At 40.6% G+C, this 23,231-nt stretch overlaps 1 protein-coding gene and 1 long non-coding RNA gene across 2 annotated transcripts; one reads left to right on the top strand and one right to left on the bottom strand.

Moving 5' to 3' along the window:
- Window positions 1-3,766: 3,766 nt before the first annotated feature.
- Window positions 3,767-6,180, bottom strand: LOC112180028. The gene is made up of 4 exons (XR_005804874.1): window positions 6,043-6,180; window positions 5,578-5,873; window positions 4,555-4,637; window positions 3,767-4,053 (listed from the first exon to the last, which is right to left on the bottom strand). It is a non-coding gene; the product is annotated as an uncharacterized LOC112180028 (long non-coding RNA).
- Window positions 6,181-6,749: 569 nt separating this feature from the next.
- On the top strand, window positions 6,750-22,045 carry LOC112182452 (endoglucanase 14). Its single transcript, XM_024320948.1, has 5 exons — window positions 6,750-6,950; window positions 10,253-10,753; window positions 20,745-20,897; window positions 21,261-21,545; window positions 21,728-22,045. The coding sequence occupies exons 1-5, from the start codon at window positions 6,750-6,752 to the stop codon at window positions 22,043-22,045; spliced, it is 1,458 nt and encodes a 485-aa protein (XP_024176716.1).
- Window positions 22,046-23,231: the final 1,186 nt, after the last annotated feature.

The raw sequence follows: 23,231 nt of genomic DNA on the forward strand, positions 1-23,231 counted from the left end.
TTGCATTCAATGGATTATAGAAAATAAAACCTTTGTAACCCTGCATACGAGAAAAAGACACATCTAACTGTTTTAGGTTAGAGCTCATTGGAATTGTATGGTCTCATTAAGGGATGACAAGCACAACCAAGTATTCTCAGATGATCAAGAGTAAGAATTTTATGAAACAAAAGCTCAAAAGGTGAGTGCATAGAAAGAGTTTGACAAGAAATTTTGTTGATGAGGAATACTGAAATAGCACAATGCTGGCATTCTGACTGAATGGCCATGGATACCTCTTGGAAACTTTAAGATCTTCGTGTTTTTATTTATTCTGATAGACGTTTATTTCCATTTATATATTTAACTGTACTAAAACTCTACTAATTTGGTTGTGTGGTGCACATTACGTGGTGGTGGCTCCCTGGGCGGTACACAGCACATACGCGTTCATTGTTAATGACGGAGAAGACAGAGATCTATCTTACTTCTTCATATTTCCATTCATGTTACTTAGGATGCTGCACAACCAGTTATGGATCTCTCTTTCTCGATGTTAAACCTCCAAAGGCAGCGGCCGGATGATCATCGACAAGGGCCTAGAGTTCGAACAAGTTGACAGAGAAAGAAACTGGTCAGTTTATGCTAGAATCTTTCTTTGTTATTTGTAGTTATTTCTAATTAATTTCGTTTTCATAATATTTAAATATGTAAAGGGTAGTTACGTAAACAAACTCTGTTTTGGCTAACGACTTCTCTTCAATCTCTTAAACATAGTATAGATAAAGATGGATAATTTTAAGAAGGAAACAGTAAAAAAGAAATATTAGTTTTATTATTAATTGATTTTGTATTTTAGAATAAAAAAGGAATAGTCTAGTATCATTTGGTCTAGTGGCATAAATTTTCCATTCGTAAGTAGGAAGTCGTGAGTTTTTTTTTTTTAAGTAAAATGAGGTCAGCCCTTTATTGAAATTGAAAGATTACAACGGTACCATGCCAAAAGGCATAAAAAAGAAAATAAACAAGGCGAAAGGAAAAGATGTAAAAATTGCATCTGAAATACAAAGAATTAAAAATGCAAGAACAGTAGCGTCGAAATGCAGCGCTGATTTTACACTACGGATTGCAGCCGTGTAGTGAATTGAGTAGTCGGTGGTTTGACTACCCATCGAACTCCAACGCACAATTTGACAAAAATCAACTTGGCGCCGGAACTCTCCCACCTAAAGATCGAAGCCGGCCAAGGGTGTCAGAACATGGCCATGTTGGCAGACGATTTTTCACGAACAAATACCATAGAATTGGGTCCTGGATCCAATAGTAAAGCACAGGAGCCCCAATCCATTCTAGCGAGTCATAAAAAGCCCACCAAAGATAGTGGGCCACAGACCAAACCCAACTTCCACCCGAATCCCAGATCCAACTCCATTTGCCGAGCCCACTCGGATCCCAGATCCGGTTCCTGCTACCGACGAACAGGGTATCAATGCCGTCACACTCTGCCCTGTGACTCTTAATTAGTAAAAGAAGCTGCCTTACTACTATAGCCATCGCCGACCGCCAAGTCGCTGCCGTTGTAGCCCCAAAAAGCCTGGTCCCAAACCCGGATCCGTTTGCACAGTCGGCGCTGATCTCTGAACCGCGAAGCCCACGACCAGCTGCACCGCGAATCTTGCCGCCTACATATTCCCTTGCTGCCAGACCACCTGCAAGTACCTGGATCCCACAAACCCCAAACGGTTCCACCGCCATCAACCACCGCCCAATCCCTCCTAACCCATGCCACACGACCCAAATTGGAGCAGTCACCATCAAAAAACAACATCAAATCCTCAAAATTCTCACACCACATTAATCCATTGCTCCCGAAAGCGACGAGGGCAAACATACATAGGCCGAAGCCTAAAGAGATCTCCAAGAATGGAGCAGATTCAGGCTGTGACAACCCCATAAGAGGTGCCGCTCCTCAAACCCTAGCAGAGAGCGTAGGGACCGTAATATATCACTGTTATATTTTAACTTGTTTTAAATCTTCTTGAGAAGTCATGAGTTTGACTCACGCAAACCTAATTGTTGTAATTTCAGTTGTTGATGCAATAAAAAATGAATAGAAATTCATGATTTATCTCAGCCATCAATAGCACTCTAATCCAATGATCTAGAATTACAGTTTAATCTTCACTATAATATAGTCACTAGAAATAGCACCCCTCTATTGAGACAAAAAAAATTATATTGTTCCTTTTTTAATTGAACCACAGATTACGTAGCCTTCCGATCAATTATTACGGATAGACTCCGTGTGGTATGAAGTCCCTACATAAACAAATCAAATGAAGAGGAAAAATTAAGAGAAAGAAGATGCTCCAATTTTGAATTCCAATTAAACCCATGCAATTGATAATCAGAAAAGAAGACCTGTCAGTATACAAGCGAGAAACTGGAGCTACAGAGGGGAAGTGAGAAGATTCAAGCTATTACCCAATCTCAAACGCAGGAAATCCAGTGCAGAATTCAGATATTGAGGCCAACCCATTTTTTACGCCTCGGCAGCACAACTCCTTCTCCATTTCGGACTATGATAGCCGGCTTCCATCTCCAATTCGATCTCCATCTTAGGCAGATAATCTCACGCTGAGAGACACAGCTTATTGATTTACCTGAGATGGGAATGACGTCTGCTACAGGGCCTTTACTAGATGGCCTAAGACATAAATTGGGCACAAATTGGTGTGGATACAAATTAATGGGTGCCCAATCCATGGGCTTGCTAAATTGCCCATCCACGAATCTTGAAGCCCATTTCTAAACAGTTTATCTCGATGTTCGGGCCCGGCTAAATTTGTTTGTCAACAACATGAAAGCCCATTTACACGGCCCAATACAATATTCAACACATCGGGGGCCTAGATTAAATTCGGGTGTCAGCAGAAGAAATACATCCGACGGATTCAAAAATAAATGTACATCCGTCGACACAAAATTCTTCCAACACTAGAAATACAAATTCCTCAAGAACTACAACGGTTTGATCCCTCCTCGAGGGTATGTAGGCAATCTAGCGACCCACTAGATGCAACCGCAAGTCCAAACAAAATCTCTGACTCCCTGGTTCATCCAACCCGAATCCCTGACCTCATCAGTCAAATTCTGTCAAACACCAGGAAACGTCGCAAGCCTTTTCCAAATAAAATCCATGACTCCCTGGTTCATCCAATCCGAATCCCTGACCGCATCAGTCAAATTCCACCAAACACCAGGAAACGTCACAACCTTTCCAAACAAATCCAAAACAAATCGAATCCCTGATTCACTTACACCAAATTCGTCCAAACACTATTCACATTCCAAAAGCAATACCCTCCAATGGGTCATTCACTCATTGGAATTCTTGAACTACGAGTGGCTTGATTCTCCCCCAAGGGTACGTAGGCAACCCATTCAAATATCCGGGTGCAGCCGCAAAAATAAATAAACAAACACACATCTACAATTGGTTTCTTCATAAATGGAATCAAAGAGTGTTTCCCGGTGACAATGGAATATAATTAATAGACACATTCTGTCTTGAATGGGTCGAACCCGAAATAATTAAAACTCTATTCACTAAATGAATTCGAGTGAAATTATGTTGGGTGACATTTACGCTCACAGTGTGCATATTTTCTCTCAACACCCTCGCTTTTCCGCGAGACTTAAAATTTAGCAGAAACAGAGGTGCAATGAGAAATAAGAAGAATCTCAGAAATATATGAACCTACAAAGTATAGCAACTAAAGCCATAGGTAGAGAAACATAAAACTTCATTGCAAAGTATAAGAAAACTTATTATTGTTTCTTTCTATGCATTAAATTGTGAAGTATAGCAACTAAAGCGATAGGTAGAGAAACATAAAACTTCTTTGCAAAGTATAAGAAAACTTGTTATTGTTTCTTTCTATGCATAAAATTGTGAAGTACAAATCGAACTGACAAACACAAATCTAAGTGATTGTCAACCATTAACCACCATGATAGTCTTCAACTTCCAAAAAGAATTTTCCTTAGACGATTTGATTTCCTACAGTTGACCTGCAAAAGTAGATAACTAACAGCACCGTTAACATGATTGAAGAGAAGTATTGTAATGCAAATTATTTGCAGGTTAATTTTCTTATGTAAACCTCAGCTTTTAATGTATCCAACAAAGTATAATGTATTATTTGTAGGCCTGACAATGGGATTGAAAAAAAGCAACCCAAGAACTCAAAAAAGTAAATATCAGGACTGAAAAATGCAGAGTTATAACCAGATCGAAACTATAAGTATAAGGCTCCAACTGCAGTTTAGTTCTCTGCTCTAAATAGAATTATACTCCTGTAGATAGCCACCGCCAAAAAATGCAGCAACAAATCAGGGCATTCTCATTTATATCACTACAGCTATATCTAAAATTATCCTTAAAGTGCCTATCAGCATGACAATGTGTTGAACCAAGGGCACTACAGAACCAAACTTCAGTTTCAACATTGGGAATTTGAAAGGACCCAACCAATTTGTATAAGTTATTATTTGAAAGGAACCAAAACGTACATACGGCGTCTACAAATTAAATTGGTTGATACAGGCCAGGTTTGTTCGCCAATTTGATGCAGACCTTGAACTCTCTGTCTTTCCTGTAAGATAAGTTTACTGACGATTTAATAAACCTAGAGCTCTATGATATTATTAAATGAAATAACCCAGATAGAATGAAAGCCTGAAAGGTACAGTCAACCAAACAAAAAATATTATGAGGAGGAAAAAAAAAAAACTGAACTCACCCCAAGAAGTAAACATGGATGCGAATATTCCCTCTTATAAAATGGTAAGATTTATGTCCTTTTTATATGTATAGCAGCACATTAAGTATTCCACTTTTCTACCTTTTTAGTAGATTACATGTTAGATTCACTTCACATAGACTATATTACTTCAATACAGAAGTGTTCAGAGATTTACTTCAGATGTTAGTAGTCCTATTACAAAATATTTCCTGGTCTCTCTTCTTTTCTAAATCATGACATTTACACCTCCACAGAATTGATCACACCTTTAAATCTTCATTTTCGCAAGTTAATAAGACATCTAATGAATCATACCATTTATGTGCCATTCCACCAGTTTAATCATTACATATGAAATCCACTTTTAGTGATCCACTAACCTAAAGGCGCAAATGCATCTGCAATGAAATATTGCACACACAAACATAGGGAAGAACATCTATGGTTTCCTTCAATTATTAAGATATCATCATAACATGCGTAGCTGAGAGGTTGAAATAATTCCCCTTGATGTGGTAGGTATCAAAGAATAAAAACAAAAGTAGTTTAAAACGAAACCAAAATTCATAGAGTTGTTTACTGTCACATTTCCCACACTCCCATTTTCTCAAATTAATAGCTCTTACACAACCACCTGATCAAACATCAATCAATCCGATCAAACATTCAAACTTTAACAAAGAAATGAACATTTTAGTCAAAGCAAAACCAGTATGATAATCAGTTTCGATGAACACAAACAAAAACCCAGAAACAGTAAATGTAAATGGTGCAAGAGAGGTGGACTAACCGATCAAATTGAACAACTGAACATTCCAAAGGCCAAGTTGTTGAAAGGACAAAAACAACTGAACTGATAGCCTATGAACGTCGTCGTCTTCTTCTCCTGTTCTTTTCTCTCAACTTTGCCTCCTCTCTGTCTCTCTGAGTGTCCGGGGTACAACTAAATAGCTTGTTACTCAAAACAAAAGATGAGAAAACACCCAGAATCCGCTCAACTAATTACCTTGCGGATGACAAACCCAAGTTTTTAGGGTTGGTGATGAAAGCTGAGAAGAGATTTGATACAAACCACCAAATAAAAACCTGCAAATCCAAATCCAATACATATCCCACATCAGAATAAGAGAACAATTCAAAATTGAAACAACAGAATCAAGGTTCAAAAGAGAAACAAAAAAAAAGAACCCAACAATTGGGAATTTGGGACTGTAATCAAATCCCAAATCCCTCTCCCATTGCTTTCCTTGTGTACCTCTCCGATCACTCTCGTGACAAAGAGCAACCGACCTCTTGCTGAGATGACGATCTCTCTCTATCTCTTCGTGCAAAGCAAAGAAACACACACTCTAGCTCCCTCTCTCTCTCCATCGTTCATAATCTCTCTGGATTGTTCTGGCAGCGATTGAATGAGAAGAAGATTATAGAAGGATGGCAGACTGTAATTGAAGGAAAAGAGCAAGGGTAAAACCGACATTTTACTGTTAAATGAACAGTTGAATGAACAGTGAGAGGAACAGCGATTCGGCTTTAGATGTATGTATAATAATAATTGCATCCGCCATCTTTACGGTTGAAATTTAAATTGATTGCACTTCACTATAATTTAGAGTCATTGCATCCGCCATCTTTACGGTTGAAGTTTAAATTAATTGTATGATTTGCAATGCCACACTTTGCAAATCATGCCATCTTTACGGTTGAAGTTTAAATTAATTAATGTATGATTTGCAATGCCATACTTTGCAAATCATTCACAAGGACAACATTCACTCAACTTTTCGTATTAAAACCCACAAAATATTCTACAATGTAATTACTACTTAATTATAGAAAGAAATTTCCGCAGAATCTGACCTCAATTTGTTGCCTAAACCATTCCCCAAAACTTTTCTCTAAATTAGTGGCATTGAAGCTTGGTTTCTCAAGCCTAATTTGCAATATTTTATTCCAAGAGTAATCATGGCTTCTATCCATGTCCTTGGTTTGGTTTGCTTTTCTCTCTTTTTATCAACTCATTCAGTGCTTGCGGCGATAGATTATGGACAAGCTCTTACAAAGTCTTTGTTGTATTATGAGGCTCAACGATCTGGTAAGTTGCCTCCTGAACAGAGAGTGCAATGGCGTGGCGATTCAGCGCTTAAAGATGGAAATGATACTGGTGTAAGTTCTATATGCCCTTTTTCATCTTTGCATTTTGTTTCGGACATGAATTGTGTACTTTAAGTTTTATTTTTTTCCCGAGTTAAAGGGCAATTTGAAACAAGGGTCCTTGACCAAAAGCCCCAAAATGAATTAAAGTTATCCCACTTACCCCAACAACAAATTTTTATTCCCACTAACTCAATTTAAAGTAAAATGACCATTCTGACCTCAACCTAATAAATAAATTACATCATTAATCCACTCTCTCCCCTCTCTCTCTCTCTCTCCAGCTAACACAGGCACGTAGCTCTCTCTCTCTCTCTCTCTCCCCTCTTCGCCGGAGAAAGTTTCCCGGCCACATGGCCGGTAATTCTCGAATTCTAAGGCAGATCCTTCATTATCGCCACCTCGCGCCTCATGTCCTCCTCACGGAGGTGTTACGTCGGCGAAGGTGCAGATCCAATCGAGGCGGCGCCATCGATTGTGCAAGGTAGGCCGGCGGTAATTGTGAGGTTCACGATCGAGCTTAGTGAGAAGCCCAATCTCCGGCGCTACCTTTCCGGACAGAAGGAGATTGTAACCCTAGTAAAATGGTTGCAATGCTTACCTGAAGTTGAAGATGGCACCCACCAATGCCGATTCGCTGCTCCTTGAGTCCTTGGTATTATTTCCCTTCAAATTATACAATTTCATATCAGAAACTCTAGTCCAAAAAACAAAATGGGTCTGTATGTGTGATAAAGAGTCATTGAGAGATGGAGGAGGAGAGAATTAAGCACCTTTGAGGCTTTGACTGACTGGGTCGGTTGGTTTTTGGAAGCCATTTTTGATTTTGTTTTTGTTGCTTACGAAATAGGGAGGCTTTAGAAACTTAGTTTTTTGTGAAGCTTTTGCTGTAGAGGGCCAGAGGCAGTCTTTGAGGTTTCTATTGCTATTAAAATGTCAAATTTAATGTATTTTGTTGCTTCTGTTCGTGACTTTTTATTTTTTTCTAGATTTGATCATCTTCATCACTAGGTGTGCAGCGGTGCATTATAATTAATACAAAAGAGGTCACCATGGTAACCACATGAATCAAATACATGTCAAAAACTTGGTCACTTTGAGTCATCCAGTGACACAGACCTTGCCATAATATTATTTTCCTCCTTTCTTGTCCATCCAATAGCCCACGAACAGACATAATTTGATATGAGTTGCAGAGATTACATGACTGTCCTTTGGATTAAATATTGTAGATTTGATTAATATTCATATTTGTTACCTAGGATAAAAAAGAAATCGAGTATTAATATCCATATTTGGGGGCAATAGACGTCTATTTGGAGGCAATAGACGTTTTGAATTAATATAATCTTTTCATTTTTTTTTACTTAATTACAGTTTTATTTATCTAATCTTAGGAAGAATAGTTCCCATTCCGGCGACCCAAAGTTCTATTGAGGAGTAATAGACGTCTATTGGGGGGCAATATACGTCTATTAGGGGGCAATACATGGCTGATAGACTTCTATTGGGAGGCAATAGACGTCTATTGCCCCTCTATTGGAGGGTAATAAATGTCTATTGGGGCAGTAAATCTTTCCGGTGGGCGGCGACCGGTGACTAGAATCCGGTCACTGGTCACCGGATTCCAGCGAAAGTTGGCCGGAATCCGGCCACCGGTGACGGGACTCCGGTGAAGTCTCCTATGGTTTCTCTCTCTTCTATTTTTTTTTTTCTCTCTCTCTAAGTAATAAGGGGTGAGGGTAAAATGGTATTAAAAAAAAAAAAAAAAAACAAAAAAAAATCTTAATGGGGTATTAGGTAGGGCTGGGCAGGTTAAACCGAAGTACCGAACCCGTCCCGAACCCGTACCGAAAATAGGCGGGACGGGACGGTATCAAAAATATGAAAATCACTATTTAGCCCGGCCCGTACCGAACAGAATTAAAACGGGATGGGATCGGTATTAGTGTTTTAAATACCGAACAGGCCCGGCCCGTACCGATTTATATATATATATATATATTTTTTATTTTTTATTTATATATATATTATATACATATATGTGTACAATATCGTCTTCCTTTTCTTCTTTTATGGGAGTATGGGACCATCAGACCACACATGCCTCCCACTTTCGCAACTCTCTCTCTTTCTTGTCATAAACAAACTCTCTCTCTCTCTCTCTCTGTTTGTCACTTTGTCATCAGAGAAAAAAAAACTCTCTCTCTCTCTCTGTTCACGCTCCTCTCTCTCTCTCTCTCTCTGTTTATCCTCTCCCTCCCTATCTGTTCACTGTCCTCTCTCTCGTTCTCATCCTTTATTCAGCCTCTATTTCGAATTTATATCGGCACTCTAGACATCACCACCTCACCATCTTCGGTCGACACAGGTAGCACAACCATCATCGCACCACCCACAAGAAACGTTGCCCAGATCTGTCCCCATCAATCTTGATGATCTTTTTTAAGTTCTGGGTTTGTCAAATTGTGCATGTTCAATGAGGAAAATAAATTTGCAGAATTTGCAGGGTGGATTAAAGTTTTGTGTTTGTTTATGGGTTTAGGTTTGAATCTTTTTTAAACTCCCTCTCTCTGTTGCACTGAATTTTATTAATTTGTGTTTTTGTTTTGAGGCAAAACAAAGAAAGAAAAGGAATGCTTTTGATTGCAGGAGGACAAAACCCAGAACTCCCGAAGTGCAGTTTGCAACTTTGCAACTTCTTTTTTTTTTTTTTTTTTTTTTTTTTTTTCCGGGTTAGTCCCGTAATGGGCCCGAGCCCGGCCCGAAACCGATCGGGTTCGGTACTGTCGGTATCAAATCTCAAAAAGCCCCTTACCGTCCCGGCCCGTCCCGATTTATAATTCCAGGCCCGGGATCGGGTTTACCCCAAATCTGGCCCGTCCCGGCCCGTGCCCAGCCCTAGTATTAGGGAAGACCTCCTTAGAGTGTTTTGGGCAAGATGGAATTAAAAAAACTTAATGGGGTAAGTAGGAAAAGAATCTCTAGAAATGGGGTTCCCTTGAAACAAATTACTTTTTTTTTTTTTTTCAAGAATATAGAGGTTGGGATTTTCAGAAATTTTCGTTGGATTTAGAGAAGGAAGTTTTTTTGGAATAGTGGTTTAGGTGTCGTTAGGGTTCAGTTTTAGTTACACCCAAAAACCCTTGAACACAAACCCTAAGCCCATGCCAAAACGTACTGGCTATTCCTTCAATGATCTGACCAAAACTCAAAACGCCAAGCAAAGTTAATAATTGATTTAAACACACACACACACACAAAGGTAAATGTCTACATAATCTAGAATGAAATTTACTGCCTACATAATACAGGTTAATCTTGATGGAGGGTATTATGATTCTGGGGACAATGTCAAGTTTGGATTCCCCATGGCATTCACAATAACAATGCTTTCATGGAGCACAATAGAGTTCGCAAGCAAACTTGAAACCAAGAATGAGCTCTCAAACGCATTGGACGCCATTAAATGGGGCACAGACTATTTGATCAAAGCACACGCTCAGCCAAATGTTCTCTATGGTGAAGTTGGCGATGGCGGTTCTGATCATGCTTGTTGGCAGAGACCGGAAGACATGACTACCCCACGGACATCCTTCAAGATCGATGAGCAGCATCCAGGTTCTGATCTTGCTGGTGAAACCGCAGCTGCTTTTGCCGCAGCTTCCATTGCTTTCAAGGATAAAGACCCTACATATTCTGGCCAGCTCTTGACGCATGCGAAACAGCTGTTTGAATTTGCCTGCAGTCATGCTGGTGTTTATCAGAATAGTATTAATCTAGCAGGCCAGTTCTACTCCAGCAGCGGATATGAGGTAATGTAATTAACATATATATGACAAGCTAAAAACCAATCGGATAATTCTTAGGTTCACCCCTTAATTGAATGAGCATATTCACCATCTCTTGCGATTAATGCATAATAACTTAATAATTTTTTAATCCAACCAAATTAATACAAAGATTAGCTTTGTAAAAAATCAATCAAATTGAAAACTGTTCAAGTAAATCCAGAATATGTGTCTGGCCCAAACTCGAGGTTACTTGCTCTAGTTGAAATAGAGTTTATATTAGAGGTATTCTCGGAGAATCTTAGGAGATATCCAATCAATGTACGATTATGTTTCCATGTACAAATCTATCTCTATGCTTGTAATCCTCTATATAAAGAGGGCCCCTATTATCAATGAAAGCACGACTCAATTCCCTCCCAATTCAGTTTTCCTTAAACACGTTATCAGCACGAAGCTCTAACCCTGAAACAAATAGCCAAACCCTGATTCAAGAAGCTAAAAACCTTGAATCCGAATACAAAACCTTGAAGCCTTTTCTGCCTCCACCTCAAACCTTGAAGAACTCGATTCCAGGAGTCCAGAACCGGCAGCGGCACCCTAAGAACCAGCCACCGGAAGCTCCATACAACTCGCAGCAAATATTCCACCGGTTCACCATCTTCCGGACCTCCAATTTCCACCAAATTTTGGTAGCAGAAGCCCGTTGATCTGAAGTTTCAGGAACAGGAAGAAAAAGTCCAAAAATCGGCCTAAAAAGACGTGAATCGGCTACCTGAGCAGCTGCATCTTGAACCGGCAGAAAAGAAAGAAAAGAAAAAAAGAAGAAGAAAGAGAGAAGAAAGGAAGGCCCAGCCCAGAAGAAGAAAGGAACAGGCCCAGAAGCCCACTGACCCAAGCCCAGAAGCCTGCTGAAGTCAGCCCTAGGACTCGCTGCCACGTCAGCATAGGGACCACTGCCACATCAGCATCAGTGCCACGCCAACCCTTCGGTCAACATCCGGTCAACGACTTTTCCGGCGTTTTTCCGATCAGTTTTCCGGCCAAATTCCGGCGACCTATTTCGAGGTTTTTTTTCTTTCTAAAAGTTCCTGTTTTTTTTAGAGTTTTTACATTTAATTTCTCTTCTTTTCGGGACTTCCAACCTCCCTTCTTCTACCCCCCTTTCTTTATCATAGGGGAGACCAAATTAAGCCGAACTGTGGGGGTTCGTGCTCACTCCAAGCTTGGAGCTTGTAGAGTTCTCCAAACTTAGAGTTTATTGAGATAAAACGATCGACCGCAAACATCATTGTTTCGATCTAATCCAACCCCTCTTGGAATCGAATTTCTTGGAAGCGACTATGCTCGGAAATTCCTAATTTCTTGGAAGCAACTATGCTCAGAAATTTTATTTGTTTTCGTGGTAGTCTTTTTCGCTTCGAAACTAACCCTAATTTCTTGTTCTCTTTCAGGATGAGTAACCTGAACAAATTGGACTTTGCTCCATTGGGAACAACTGGCTCTGAATATCACAGGTGGGTTCGTGATGTCCGCCAGCATCTCAAGGCCGATGGAATCCTGGATACGATTCTCGAGCCTAGCCAGGACGTGCTAACTGTTGAGCAAGCTCAAGCTTTGGAAGCAAATAGAGCAGCCTTAGCGGCAAAGGCGAAAGTCATCATCCTAATGACTCGTCATATGGATGATTCGCACCAGTATGAGTGTATGAATGAAGAAGACCCCAGAAGGCTGTGGGTCTCACTCGAAGAAAGATTTGGCAACGTCCGTGACTCCCGGCTTCCTGACCTAGAAGTGAGATGGCATAGCCTCCACTTCTGTGATTTCAAGTCAATTCTTGACTACAACTCGGAAGCACTTCGCACTAAATCCTTAATGGAATTATGTGGTAAAGAGATCACAGATGCGATGTTGATTGAGAAGACTCTCTCTACCTTCCCCGTCTCTGCATTGATGGTTGCTAAGAACTATCGAATCGATGTTATTGCAGGACGGATCACAAGGTTTCATGAGCTCATTGGAGCTATGAATGTCGCTGAAAAGCATGACAACATCCTTGTGAAGAACTATAATTCGAGATCCGTGGAAATAGAGCATATTTCGGAATCCAATTATAGTCGCGCCCCTAAGAGAAGGCGCCAAGAGCGAATCCCTAATCTTAGGGATACTTCTGGACGTTCCGGTCCATATAATCGCTCTACTTGGGAAGGTAACCGCCAAAATAGGCGAACACGGAACCGAAGAGGTAAATGTGGAAAGAGAGAGGGAGGCAACGCCTCTGGCCATGTTAGTGGCGCCACCAACACTAAGAGCCATCTAAATGACGCTTTCCAAGCTCCTCAATCAATGGAGTTTGAGCAAAGAGATGTATGTTCTCAATGTGGAGTGTTTGATCATTGGGCACAAATTTGTAGAGCTCGTGAAGAAATCGTCACCGCCTACAAAGCATATTGTGAAGCAAGAGAAGCTCACTATATGGAACAAGAAGATCAAGAAGATGATCTAGAGTGAAGGGTTGAAGACTACAAATCTGGCTGGGATCAATAGATCGCCAATTCTGTTTAAGTCTTTATTTTTCCAAGAGATGTAATAGGCAATTGCCATATATTTTTGTAGTAAATGCCATTGGTTTAGTTTTTCTTCAAAGTAGGCTCACTCAAAGTAAGTGTGATATCCAGGAAAGTTCTGAGATTAGTGGTACTTAAGCGAGCCTTGCTTCACCGAGATCTCTCTACTCACCTGGTCACATTTATTTTGGAATTACCGAAAGAAGTTAGATGACTACCATTGTTTTGCATTAGCTATCATTTTGGATTAGATTTTGTTTAGTCAATGAGACAATGATGTAACTCCGTTGGCTTATGAATAAAATTTCGAGTTCTTTATGACTCCATTTTGATTCTGAGCATATGACTTTTGTGACTACGATGGCTGGGCCATCAATATTAATTCAAGGACATGGAATAGCCCAAGTTTCACTTGCCAAATGGCACCTTAATTACTGTCACAAAAACTCTCTACCCTCCTAGGGCCAATCGCACCTATGACTAGCCAACGGATTCCATGCGAAAACGCATGTAGAGAACGGAAATGAGTTCCTTTGCAATACCTCTAATGATTGCGAACAAAGGCGCATCTTAGAGAAGTTTATGTGTCTCTCTAGTGGATTCTATGTCACCATTCGAGCTATTAATCCAATAAAGTTATGAGAGAAGATCTCTTGGATTTAGACATATATTGGCTTTGTCACGACAGGATAGATCATCCTAGTCATGATATGATGATCCGTCTACTAAACACTTCACATGAACATCATTTCTTTCGAGCGAAACGAAGCATGAATCAAAAGTTGATTTCTGGACTAAGTGTGACTGACACAGCTGTCTAGGGCACCGCCTTCGTCCACCACCAGCCTAGGGCTAGCGCAGTCCCTATCCATGACGCCATGGATGGCATCCATCATGGTGATGGCGCCCTAGGTGATGCTGCAATCACCAACTTGCTTCAAATAGCGTTTCAGACGCTCAGGACCAACCAATATTCTCATTGGTTGCTTCTAAAGCCTCTCGCTCGTTTTACAAAGCCCGTTCCTTAGGGAAATTAGGACTGAGACCGTCCTATGCAAATGATATGAAAATACTCATTATGTTCTTACATAGAATCCATGGGGATTCTATGGATTGATTCAACCAACTTGCGGACGTTTAAATATCTCATGATATTGGTTGATACGCAAACATGCTGGTCACGTGTTTTGCCTTGTCCACTTGTAATGCTGGTTATTCTACACTCCTAGCAAATATCATATGACAACTGGCTCACTCCCCAGATCATCCTATTCCGTCAATTGGACTTGATGATGTTAGCGAGTTTATATCGAAGATTTTCGATGGTTATTGCATTGGGACTGATGTGGGACATCACATTCCCATGAACACACCCAAATGGTCTCGCGGAAATGTCTACGATGGTAGTCCGGATAGTGGTAATGCACACCAATCTCCTTATATCCGCTTGGGGTGATGCAATATCACATGCAGCTATGCTAATTCGTCTACGACCCACCGCCTCTCAATCTACCTCTACGTTACAGCTAGTGACTGGGTACAAGTATCGTACTTACGCATCTTTGAGTGTGCCATTTATGTGCCAATTGCGCCGCCACAGCGCTATATGATAGGTCCGTACAGACGAATGGGCAACTACTGACAGGACCCGCCCTGGATTTCACCTTGAAATCCGAAGTGACCCTGCGGGGCCCACCTTAGAAGAAATTCTACCAAAAATTTGGCGGAACTTCCCCTAAAATGGGCTACCCAAGCCTGTAGAAAACATTTACACTCCTCAGTCAATTCATCCTTATGCTCCTGGAGCCACCCTGCTCCCCAAATCAACATCAGTCTCCAATTCACAAAACACGCATCCCAACTCAAATATCATAAATCCCATAAGTAATCAGAGCAATTCTAACAGAAAGGTATAAGAGGAAAACCTAATTCAACGACAGATGCAGAAGCCATGCTGTTGACTATGCCTCAACTCTGTGTACGCCCGACCTCAACCAATTCGCCTGCAAACTGGGCATTTGAAACCGAAGGGCCCAGGGGAAAGTACATAAAATACGTTAGCGTGAGTGGACAAAAATAAACAATTTTTAAACCAAGTGGATTTTATACTTTCCCATATATATATTTCCTTAAAAACTCTCGATGCATGTAACGATTCAGAAAACAATTCACGAGAAGCCCTGCTCAAGAAAAACCGATTAGCCCCGCTAGTCACAAACAACCGAGAGGAAAGATCGAAACTCCGATACTCGACAGGATAAAACCAGCCCCGCTGGTTACACGGAAATCAGACTAGGCCCCACTAGTCGAGAAATGGTAAGATATAAGGAAGAGACATCACCATACGGGAAATGGAGCCTCTCAGGCTCTACCTACCCTCAACTGCCACTCACACATAGATTGTGCGAGGAGGAGAACTAATAACCTCAACTTCCACTCACACATAGATTGTGCGAGGAGGAGACCAAATGACCTCGACTGCCACCCACGTGAGGAGGAGAATAAATCACCTCTACTGCCACTCACCAACACAAAGTAGGTGAGGAGGAGAACAAGCTACCTCAACTGCCACTCACTAACACAAAGTCAGTGAGGAGGAGACCTAATAACATAACCCGCGTATGGTGAGGAAAAATCATCGAAAACCAGTAAATCCATGTAGCTTCTCCATATTTCTCACGAGATAGAAACCATGTATCCAACGACGTGACCCCGCACGCCAAGATTACTCTAAATCTCAAAATGGATAAGTGAGAAATAGGAATAAATCGACGGCGTGTCCCACACGCCCAGATATTCTCAAATCCGTAACCAAAACCGGAAATTAGAATAGGTAAATCCCATTTCCAAAAATCTCTCAAAGTCTCCAAGAAGCCAACCAAATCCAAAATCCTTAATTAGGCATTCCCGATGCCAAAACCGAAAGTCAATAAACAATTGAGAATATCCAATTCCATTGAAACTCATCTTAAAAATCTTCTAGGAGCTTAACTCGGTGATTAGAAATATACTTAATTCCGGAAAATTACCTCGAAAATAAGCAATTTGTCAAATAATATTATAAATCATAATCAACCTTTGAAACTCATTATCGACAGCCAATCCACGAGATAAACCGAGATCGAATTTCCGAAAATCAAATCATTTGCTCAATAAGTAATATGATTAAAACTAGAGCATTATTTAAGAAAATAAATGCATGCATCAATATTTAAAAATAAAAGTCCACTCACAGTACTATTGGGCAACCACGCAAACGAGTTCCTTCATCTAACCGTAGCTCGTGACATTGCCCTGTACACAATATATTTCCGTAAACGGCAATCCGATAAAATAATTACGAACTTAAACGAAATCCGAAAATCTCTATCTCCATTACTTCTCAAATTCACCCCAAACCTCTTCCACAACACCAATTCCTCAATTTATATATTCCACAACGAAAACGAGGGAGATCCAACGGCCGGATTTCCTACAATTCAATCACAAAACTCCAAATTTCGGAAATTCACAAACAATTCCAAACTCCTCCAAAATTCACCAAACTTCACATACAAGCTCTATGGTAATTATAGAATTTAACTAGCCAGAAATTGAAATTAAAAAGCTACCCTAGCCGCCGTTACAGCCGCCCACAGTGGCGGCGCCGCCGCCACTGCCACCAACTCCAATGGACACCAAAATTTAACAGCGGCACCTACTCAACACACTGATTCAACTTCTCAACTACAACATTCCCAAATAACAATTAAAAACGGCCGAAATCGATCAATGAACAAAACCCAGAAATCCTCAAGAACCCTAGAATTTCAATTCGTCGATTCGGCATCTACACAATAAATCGTGATACAAGGCCATAGGGGAAATGATCAGTGATGAAAACCGAACCTTCGACGGCGAGATGGGGACCGGAGGTGGCCGAAACAGCCGGAAATCGGCAAAAACCTCAAATTGCAGCCGGAGGGGATTTTGCTTCGATCCGTGCTTTTCCGGTCAAATCGTCGAAAACCAAGGTTACTAGGGTGATCGGAGGGAGGAGGCGCTCCTCTGATGACCGGTGGCACGCCGGTTGGTGGCCGGAAAGTGGTAAATCGAAAGGGAGAAGAAAAATGGCCGAACCGGAGAAAAGAGAGGTCGGGGGAGAGGAGAGAGAAGAGGAAGGGTGGGTTTCCGGAAAAAATGGACACCTACCCTGGGTAAATTCCTATTTTAATCAAAAATTACCATGAACAGTAACTTCACATTTTTGGCCATAACTCTCGCATACTAAGTCCGATTTTTACGCACCACATATGCACGCGCTCGGTTTAACGTCCCCTACAACTTTCATGAAGAACCTTTCCTCAAATTTTGACCCGAACAAAAAGTCAACTTTTAGGGCCACTAAAATACCGAATTAGGGTAAAGAGTAAGAGCAGTTGTCGTTTACCGTCCAAATGACTAGTAAACGGGTAAGTGAAAATACGGGATGTTACAACTACGTTGGATTTGAGACTCCAACAATCGTCCGACACTTAAAGCCCTTGCAAGGCGATTTCCTTACCGCTAGATTTGCGGGTTGTCACTTTGATGAGACAGTCTTCCCATCGTTAGGGGGAGATAAGAACACGGATGTTCAGCAGGAACGACAGGAATTGTCGTGGCCTATCCCCACTATCTCTCATCTCGATCCCTACTAAAGTGATGAGATCACACATCTGCTGCAAATATGCCTGTAAGGAAGTACGTCCTTACAAGAGGATGTAGCATCACCCTACACGGAGGTAGGCATGGCGCCAACGCCAAAGAGAGTGGCACTCTTGCGTTACAGGCCATGGCCCCAGCTAGGATGCGTGGGAGGCCCGTGGGTTCGAAGGATGCTTTGACACACTCCAATCCTTTGATCATCGACACTCAAAATCGGTGTCATGAAAATCTTTCGGGTTATGGTTATCGTTGGGGGACGCCTCAACGTCAGAACCTATTCCTGAGAATATAAAGCTCTATGAAACTTACACTAGTGTACATGAGACGTGGGATAGAAACTCCATCATAATTGATGATGTAGTTGCGCATTTCGTTGCTCATGAGTTTGTTGAGTCAGATGATATCGACCCACGCTCCGTTGATGAATGAATGCCAACGTAGAGAGATTTGGCCTAAATGGAAAGATGCGATCCAGGTTAAGTTGGATTCTCTAACGAAGAGGAAGGTTTTTGAGCCAGTGATACCAACACCTCCTAACATAAAACCTATTGACTAATGGGTCTTCGTTAGAAAGCGTGATGAGAAAAAGATATGGCAATCTCGCCTTATGGCGCAAGGCTTCTCACAAAACGCCCTGGAATCGACTACGATGAGACATATTCTCTCGTAATGGATGTCATTGCACTCCACTACCTTGTCAGTTTGGTAGTTTCCAAATAACTGAACATGCAGCTTACAAATATGGTCACTACGTATCTATATGGGGATCTAGATACAGAATATACATGGAGGTTCATGGTGAACTTCATTTACCCAAGTCAAGTGGCTCTAGACCACGGAGCGCATTTACAATAATGTTGGAACGCTCACTAAAGTGACTACTTGATTGGGAAGGGATATGCCCACACATTTTCATAACAAATTTCGGATTCTATCGCGGTTCATGTTGGACATGATCTTCATTAGAAGCCCTTAAAGAGTTAAGGGAAACCGCTGAACACTTGAAATCCGATTTTGAGATGAAGGATTATGGGGGAACACGATTATGTCTCGGTTTGGAACTTGAGCATCGTGTCGATAGATGCTTAGGCATTTTGACAAGGTCAAGCCTTCAAGCACCCCCATGATCGTCTGTAGTCTTGATCCTCAAAAGAATCCTCTTCGTTGAAAGGATGATAATGAAGATGTGCTAGAGGTAGGAGTGCCTTACTTGAGTACAATAGGCGCATTATTGTACTTAGCTCAATGCACAAGACCGGACATCTCATTTGCCATGAACTTGTTAGCTAGATATAGCTCTATGCGAACGCGACACCATTGGATTGGTGTAAAAGATATCTTTCGATACTTGAGATGTATGATTGATATGGGCTTGTTCTATCCTTACAAAGAGATGATGGATTCGGACCCATCACACACCAGGAACGCTGCCAACACTGGCCTGCGTCCACTATCCCCATCCCAAAAAGACATGTGTTTTGGAAGGTTTTGCTGATGTTGGGTATTTCTCTGACCCATACAAAAGTCATTCCCAAACTGGTTAAGTGTTCACCATGGGTAAAGACCGTGATATCTTGGAGGTCTACAGAACATACCATAGTCGCTATATCTTTGAACAATGCAGAGATTATTGCTCTTCACAAAGTGGCTCATGAATGTATATGGATTGGATCCATAATTACTCATGTTCGAAACAATTGTGGTTTGAAGTCTACCACAGATGAGCCTACGAGCATATAGGATAATGCTGCTTGTTTTGAAGCAAGGCTACATCAAAAGCGACCACACCAAGTATAATCAGCAACAACAAACTCTCCTCAAGATCAAAGTGAACTAGGTTCAATCTGAGGACAGTGCGGTAGGCTTGCTCACTAAGTCATTGCCTAAATTCCACTTTTGAGAAACATGTTGGTAGCATCGTTTGCGGAAGTTATCCGAACTCCAATGACCGTAGTCGTCAGGGGGAGATGCAGACATCAGGGTGAGGTGTCTACATGTATGGTCTCGAAACGTGAAGGGTGTGTTGTGCTCTTTTTCCCCTTCGACAGAGGTTATTTTTGTCCCACTGGGTTTTTGTTACTCGGCAAGGTTTTTAATGAGGCAACGAGAGGAGCACCACATTTGGCCGACACAAGGGGGAGTGTTCAAGTAAATCCAGAATATGTGTCTGGCCCAAACTTGAGGTTACTTGCTCTAGTTGAAATAGGGTTTATATTAGAGATATTCTCAGATAATCTTAGGAGATATTCAATCAATGTACGATTATGTTTCCATATACAAATCTATCTCTATGCTTGTAATCCTCTATATAAAGAGGCCCCTATTATCAATGAAAGCACGACTCAATTCTCTCTCAATTCAGTTTTCCTTAAACAAAAACCTTTTAGTTATTCATTTCTATATAATGCATGGACAATTTATCATAATAGTAGTAAGTATTGTTAGAACCATCCATTTGTTTGATTCAATTAGATAATTAAACGATTTCTGATTCGATTAATTTTTTTACAGAGATTAGTCTGGCTATGCTGGGATACACTGCATGGGTGTGTGTGTTGGTTCTATTGACGTTTTCCACTCAAAAAAAAAAAGATACAGACCGATGAATTATAAATTTATTAAATAAAAATATGTTAATCGACAGTGGGGTGAACCTAAGAATTGTTCAAACCAATCACATCTTCTTCTTCTTCTTTTTTTTTTTTTTTTTTTTTTGTGGTCAAAATTCCAAAATTGTGCTATTTTTTTTTTTTGTCGATCAGGATGAATTATTGTGGGCTGCAGCATGGCTTCATCGTGCTACTGATGATAAATCGTACCTAGATTACCTTGGTCAAGCAGGCAATACTGGTGGTGCAAGAACCGAGTTCTCTTGGGATGACAAGTTTGTTGGCGCCCAGGTCTTGGTTGCAAAGGTAAGAGATTATTGCATATATATTTATTCGACATCACTAGATCATAATTTTGAACCACATTGATAGATTAGCAGTAGATTATGTGTCTAGTGTGTGTGTGTGTGAATGATGGAGGGTGGCTAGGATTTTGTGAAACCTACAGGGTTTCTAGTAATCGTTCTACTTTTCTTCAGCTGTCAGTTTGTTCGTTGGGTTTCTTTCTTTTTGTCGTCAACTCACGATATCATTAATTTGCTTGGATATGCACTTTTGCTTTTTTTATTTTGGGGGGTTCCGGCTTTAGGGGAAGATTCTTGCGCAGCCTTGATATAGAAGTAAACCAAAAATTGTGTGACTTTATGTGTATTCTTTGCATGTTTGAAGCTTGTCTTGGAGGGCAAGGTACCGGCTGATTCAGGACCGTGGTCACAATACAAAAACCAGGCAGAGCAGTTCATTTGCTCTTGCATTCAGAAGGGTAACAGCAACGTGAAGAAGACGCCCGGTGGGTTGTTATGGTTTTTGCCATTTAACAATCTTCAGTATACTACAACTGCTACACTCATTGCAACTGTTTACTCTGAATACCTATCCCCAAAACGTGCCTCCATTCAATGTAGTGGTGGCATTGTTCAGTCTTCTGCTCTACTTGACTTGGCCCGATCACAGGTATAATTAAATTATCTATACGAAACTAATCACCCCTTTGTACCAACCACAAAATGTTATTGTCACATAACCCAATAATCATCTTGGCAAACAAATAAAGCAAATCAAAGACCTGACTAGGGTTTAAGCACTTGTACGTAGTTAACTCATTAATTTACAATGTTTTTCCATTTAACGTACAGGTGGACTATATCCTGGGTTCAAATCCTAATGGTATGAGCTACATGGTTGGATTTGGGTCAAAGTATCCAACTCAAGTTCATCATAGAGGAGCATCCATTGTTTCAATCAAGAAAGATCCATCTCCAGTTGCATGCCAAGCTGGCTTCGACGCTTGGTTTAACATGAACGCCCCTAATCCGAATGTATTGGATGGAGCAATAGTTGGAGGACCCAATGATAGTGATGGTTATACGGATTCAAGATCCAACTTCCAAATGGCTGAAGCAGCAACTGTTAATACTGCACCACTAGTTGGTGTCCTAGCCAAGCTTGCCTGAATATCATATTGAATTATTTAGTTAGGGTTTATAGCACTCTTGCTGTAATGCTCAGGAAAATAGTGAAACAGATACGTGGTTTTTGATATACATGCATGGTGGCAATTTTTCATGTTTAAGGAATCAGTGTGTATGGATTCATATCAATAAATAGTAATAATTGTCTCTTTCTAGAATGGTATCTAATCGGTTCATTGTGACTTTTTTGCAATGTGGTCCTCTGTAACCGTATAGGCCTTTAAATGTCGGTGCGAGAAATCGATCTTCAGGGAAATCTCTTGCCAATTACTCGAGTTGTAAGAAATCTTTTGTGATGACTACCTGGTGATGGTTTTTACAGAAGTGGGATGAATTCAATTTGAGGGCTGAGCCCACGCTAGGTCGGGGTTTAGGTCATCAGGCTCATTTCATTCATCCAAGAAAGTACATACTGGCCCGGGATGGACGTAGTACCAATACCATGGGAATTAGTTTACATTATGATCCTGCAATACAATCAAAAGCCAAAAAACCACTACGCCAATATTTGAATCAGACAGCTGTGCACGTTTTTTTGTCGTCTGAAAAATTCAAACAACAACAAGAATTATTCTATTGTGTATGATTCAATCATACAACAGTTATTCTAAAATAGGTGTGATGTTGTCCGCATTTCTTAAAGGGACAACAAATTTTTAGATTGCTGTTGTCCAAATAGCTAGTTTCAGACAACATAATCAATGTTGATGCTGTTTCATTGTTATTCAAACAATGGTTGAAATTTGAAGTCGTCTGAATGAATTTATTCAGGCAACTCTTATTACATTGCTATCGTGCAATTACTATTAATACAATGGTTGAAAATGATGTCGTCTGATTGTTTTGGCTCACACAACAATTTTTTAGTTGTCTATTGTGCCACTCTCTTTCAAACGATGTACTTAAACTGATGTCGTATGAGTTTTAGGGTTAAAAATGTTTGTGCGCCCTAGTTAAATTTAACACTTAGCCAAATTTTCAATTTTCAATTTTCACTCTTTCCCTTTGTTCCACCAAATTTTACCTTGATATTGGCCACTATTTAAAGGAACTAACCCTAGAAACCCAACACTCTCTCTCTCTTCCTCAGCCGCACGGCTAATTCTCTCTTCTCTCTCCCTTCCACTTCTCTCTGCCATCATCGGAGGCCACCATTTTCGGTCACCAA

The sequence above is a fragment of the Rosa chinensis genome, chromosome 1 (assembly GCF_002994745.2).
Source record: "Rosa chinensis cultivar Old Blush chromosome 1, RchiOBHm-V2, whole genome shotgun sequence".
Lineage (NCBI taxonomy): Eukaryota > Viridiplantae > Streptophyta > Magnoliopsida > Rosales > Rosaceae > Rosa > Rosa chinensis.

What these genes read in the sequence shown, in the direction of transcription:
- LOC112182452 (XM_024320948.1), top strand. Translation starts at nt 6,750, where the DNA reads ATGGCTTCTATCCATGTCCTTGGTTTGGTTTGCTTTTCTCTCTTTTTA. An exon ending in AAGATGGAAATGATACTGGT is followed by an intron (nt 6,951 to 10,252) that starts GTAAGTTCTATA and finishes TACATAATACAG; the next exon opens with GTTAATCTTGATGGAGGGTA. An exon ending in ACTCCAGCAGCGGATATGAG is followed by an intron (nt 10,754 to 20,744) that starts GTAATGTAATTA and finishes TTTGTCGATCAG; the next exon opens with GATGAATTATTGTGGGCTGC.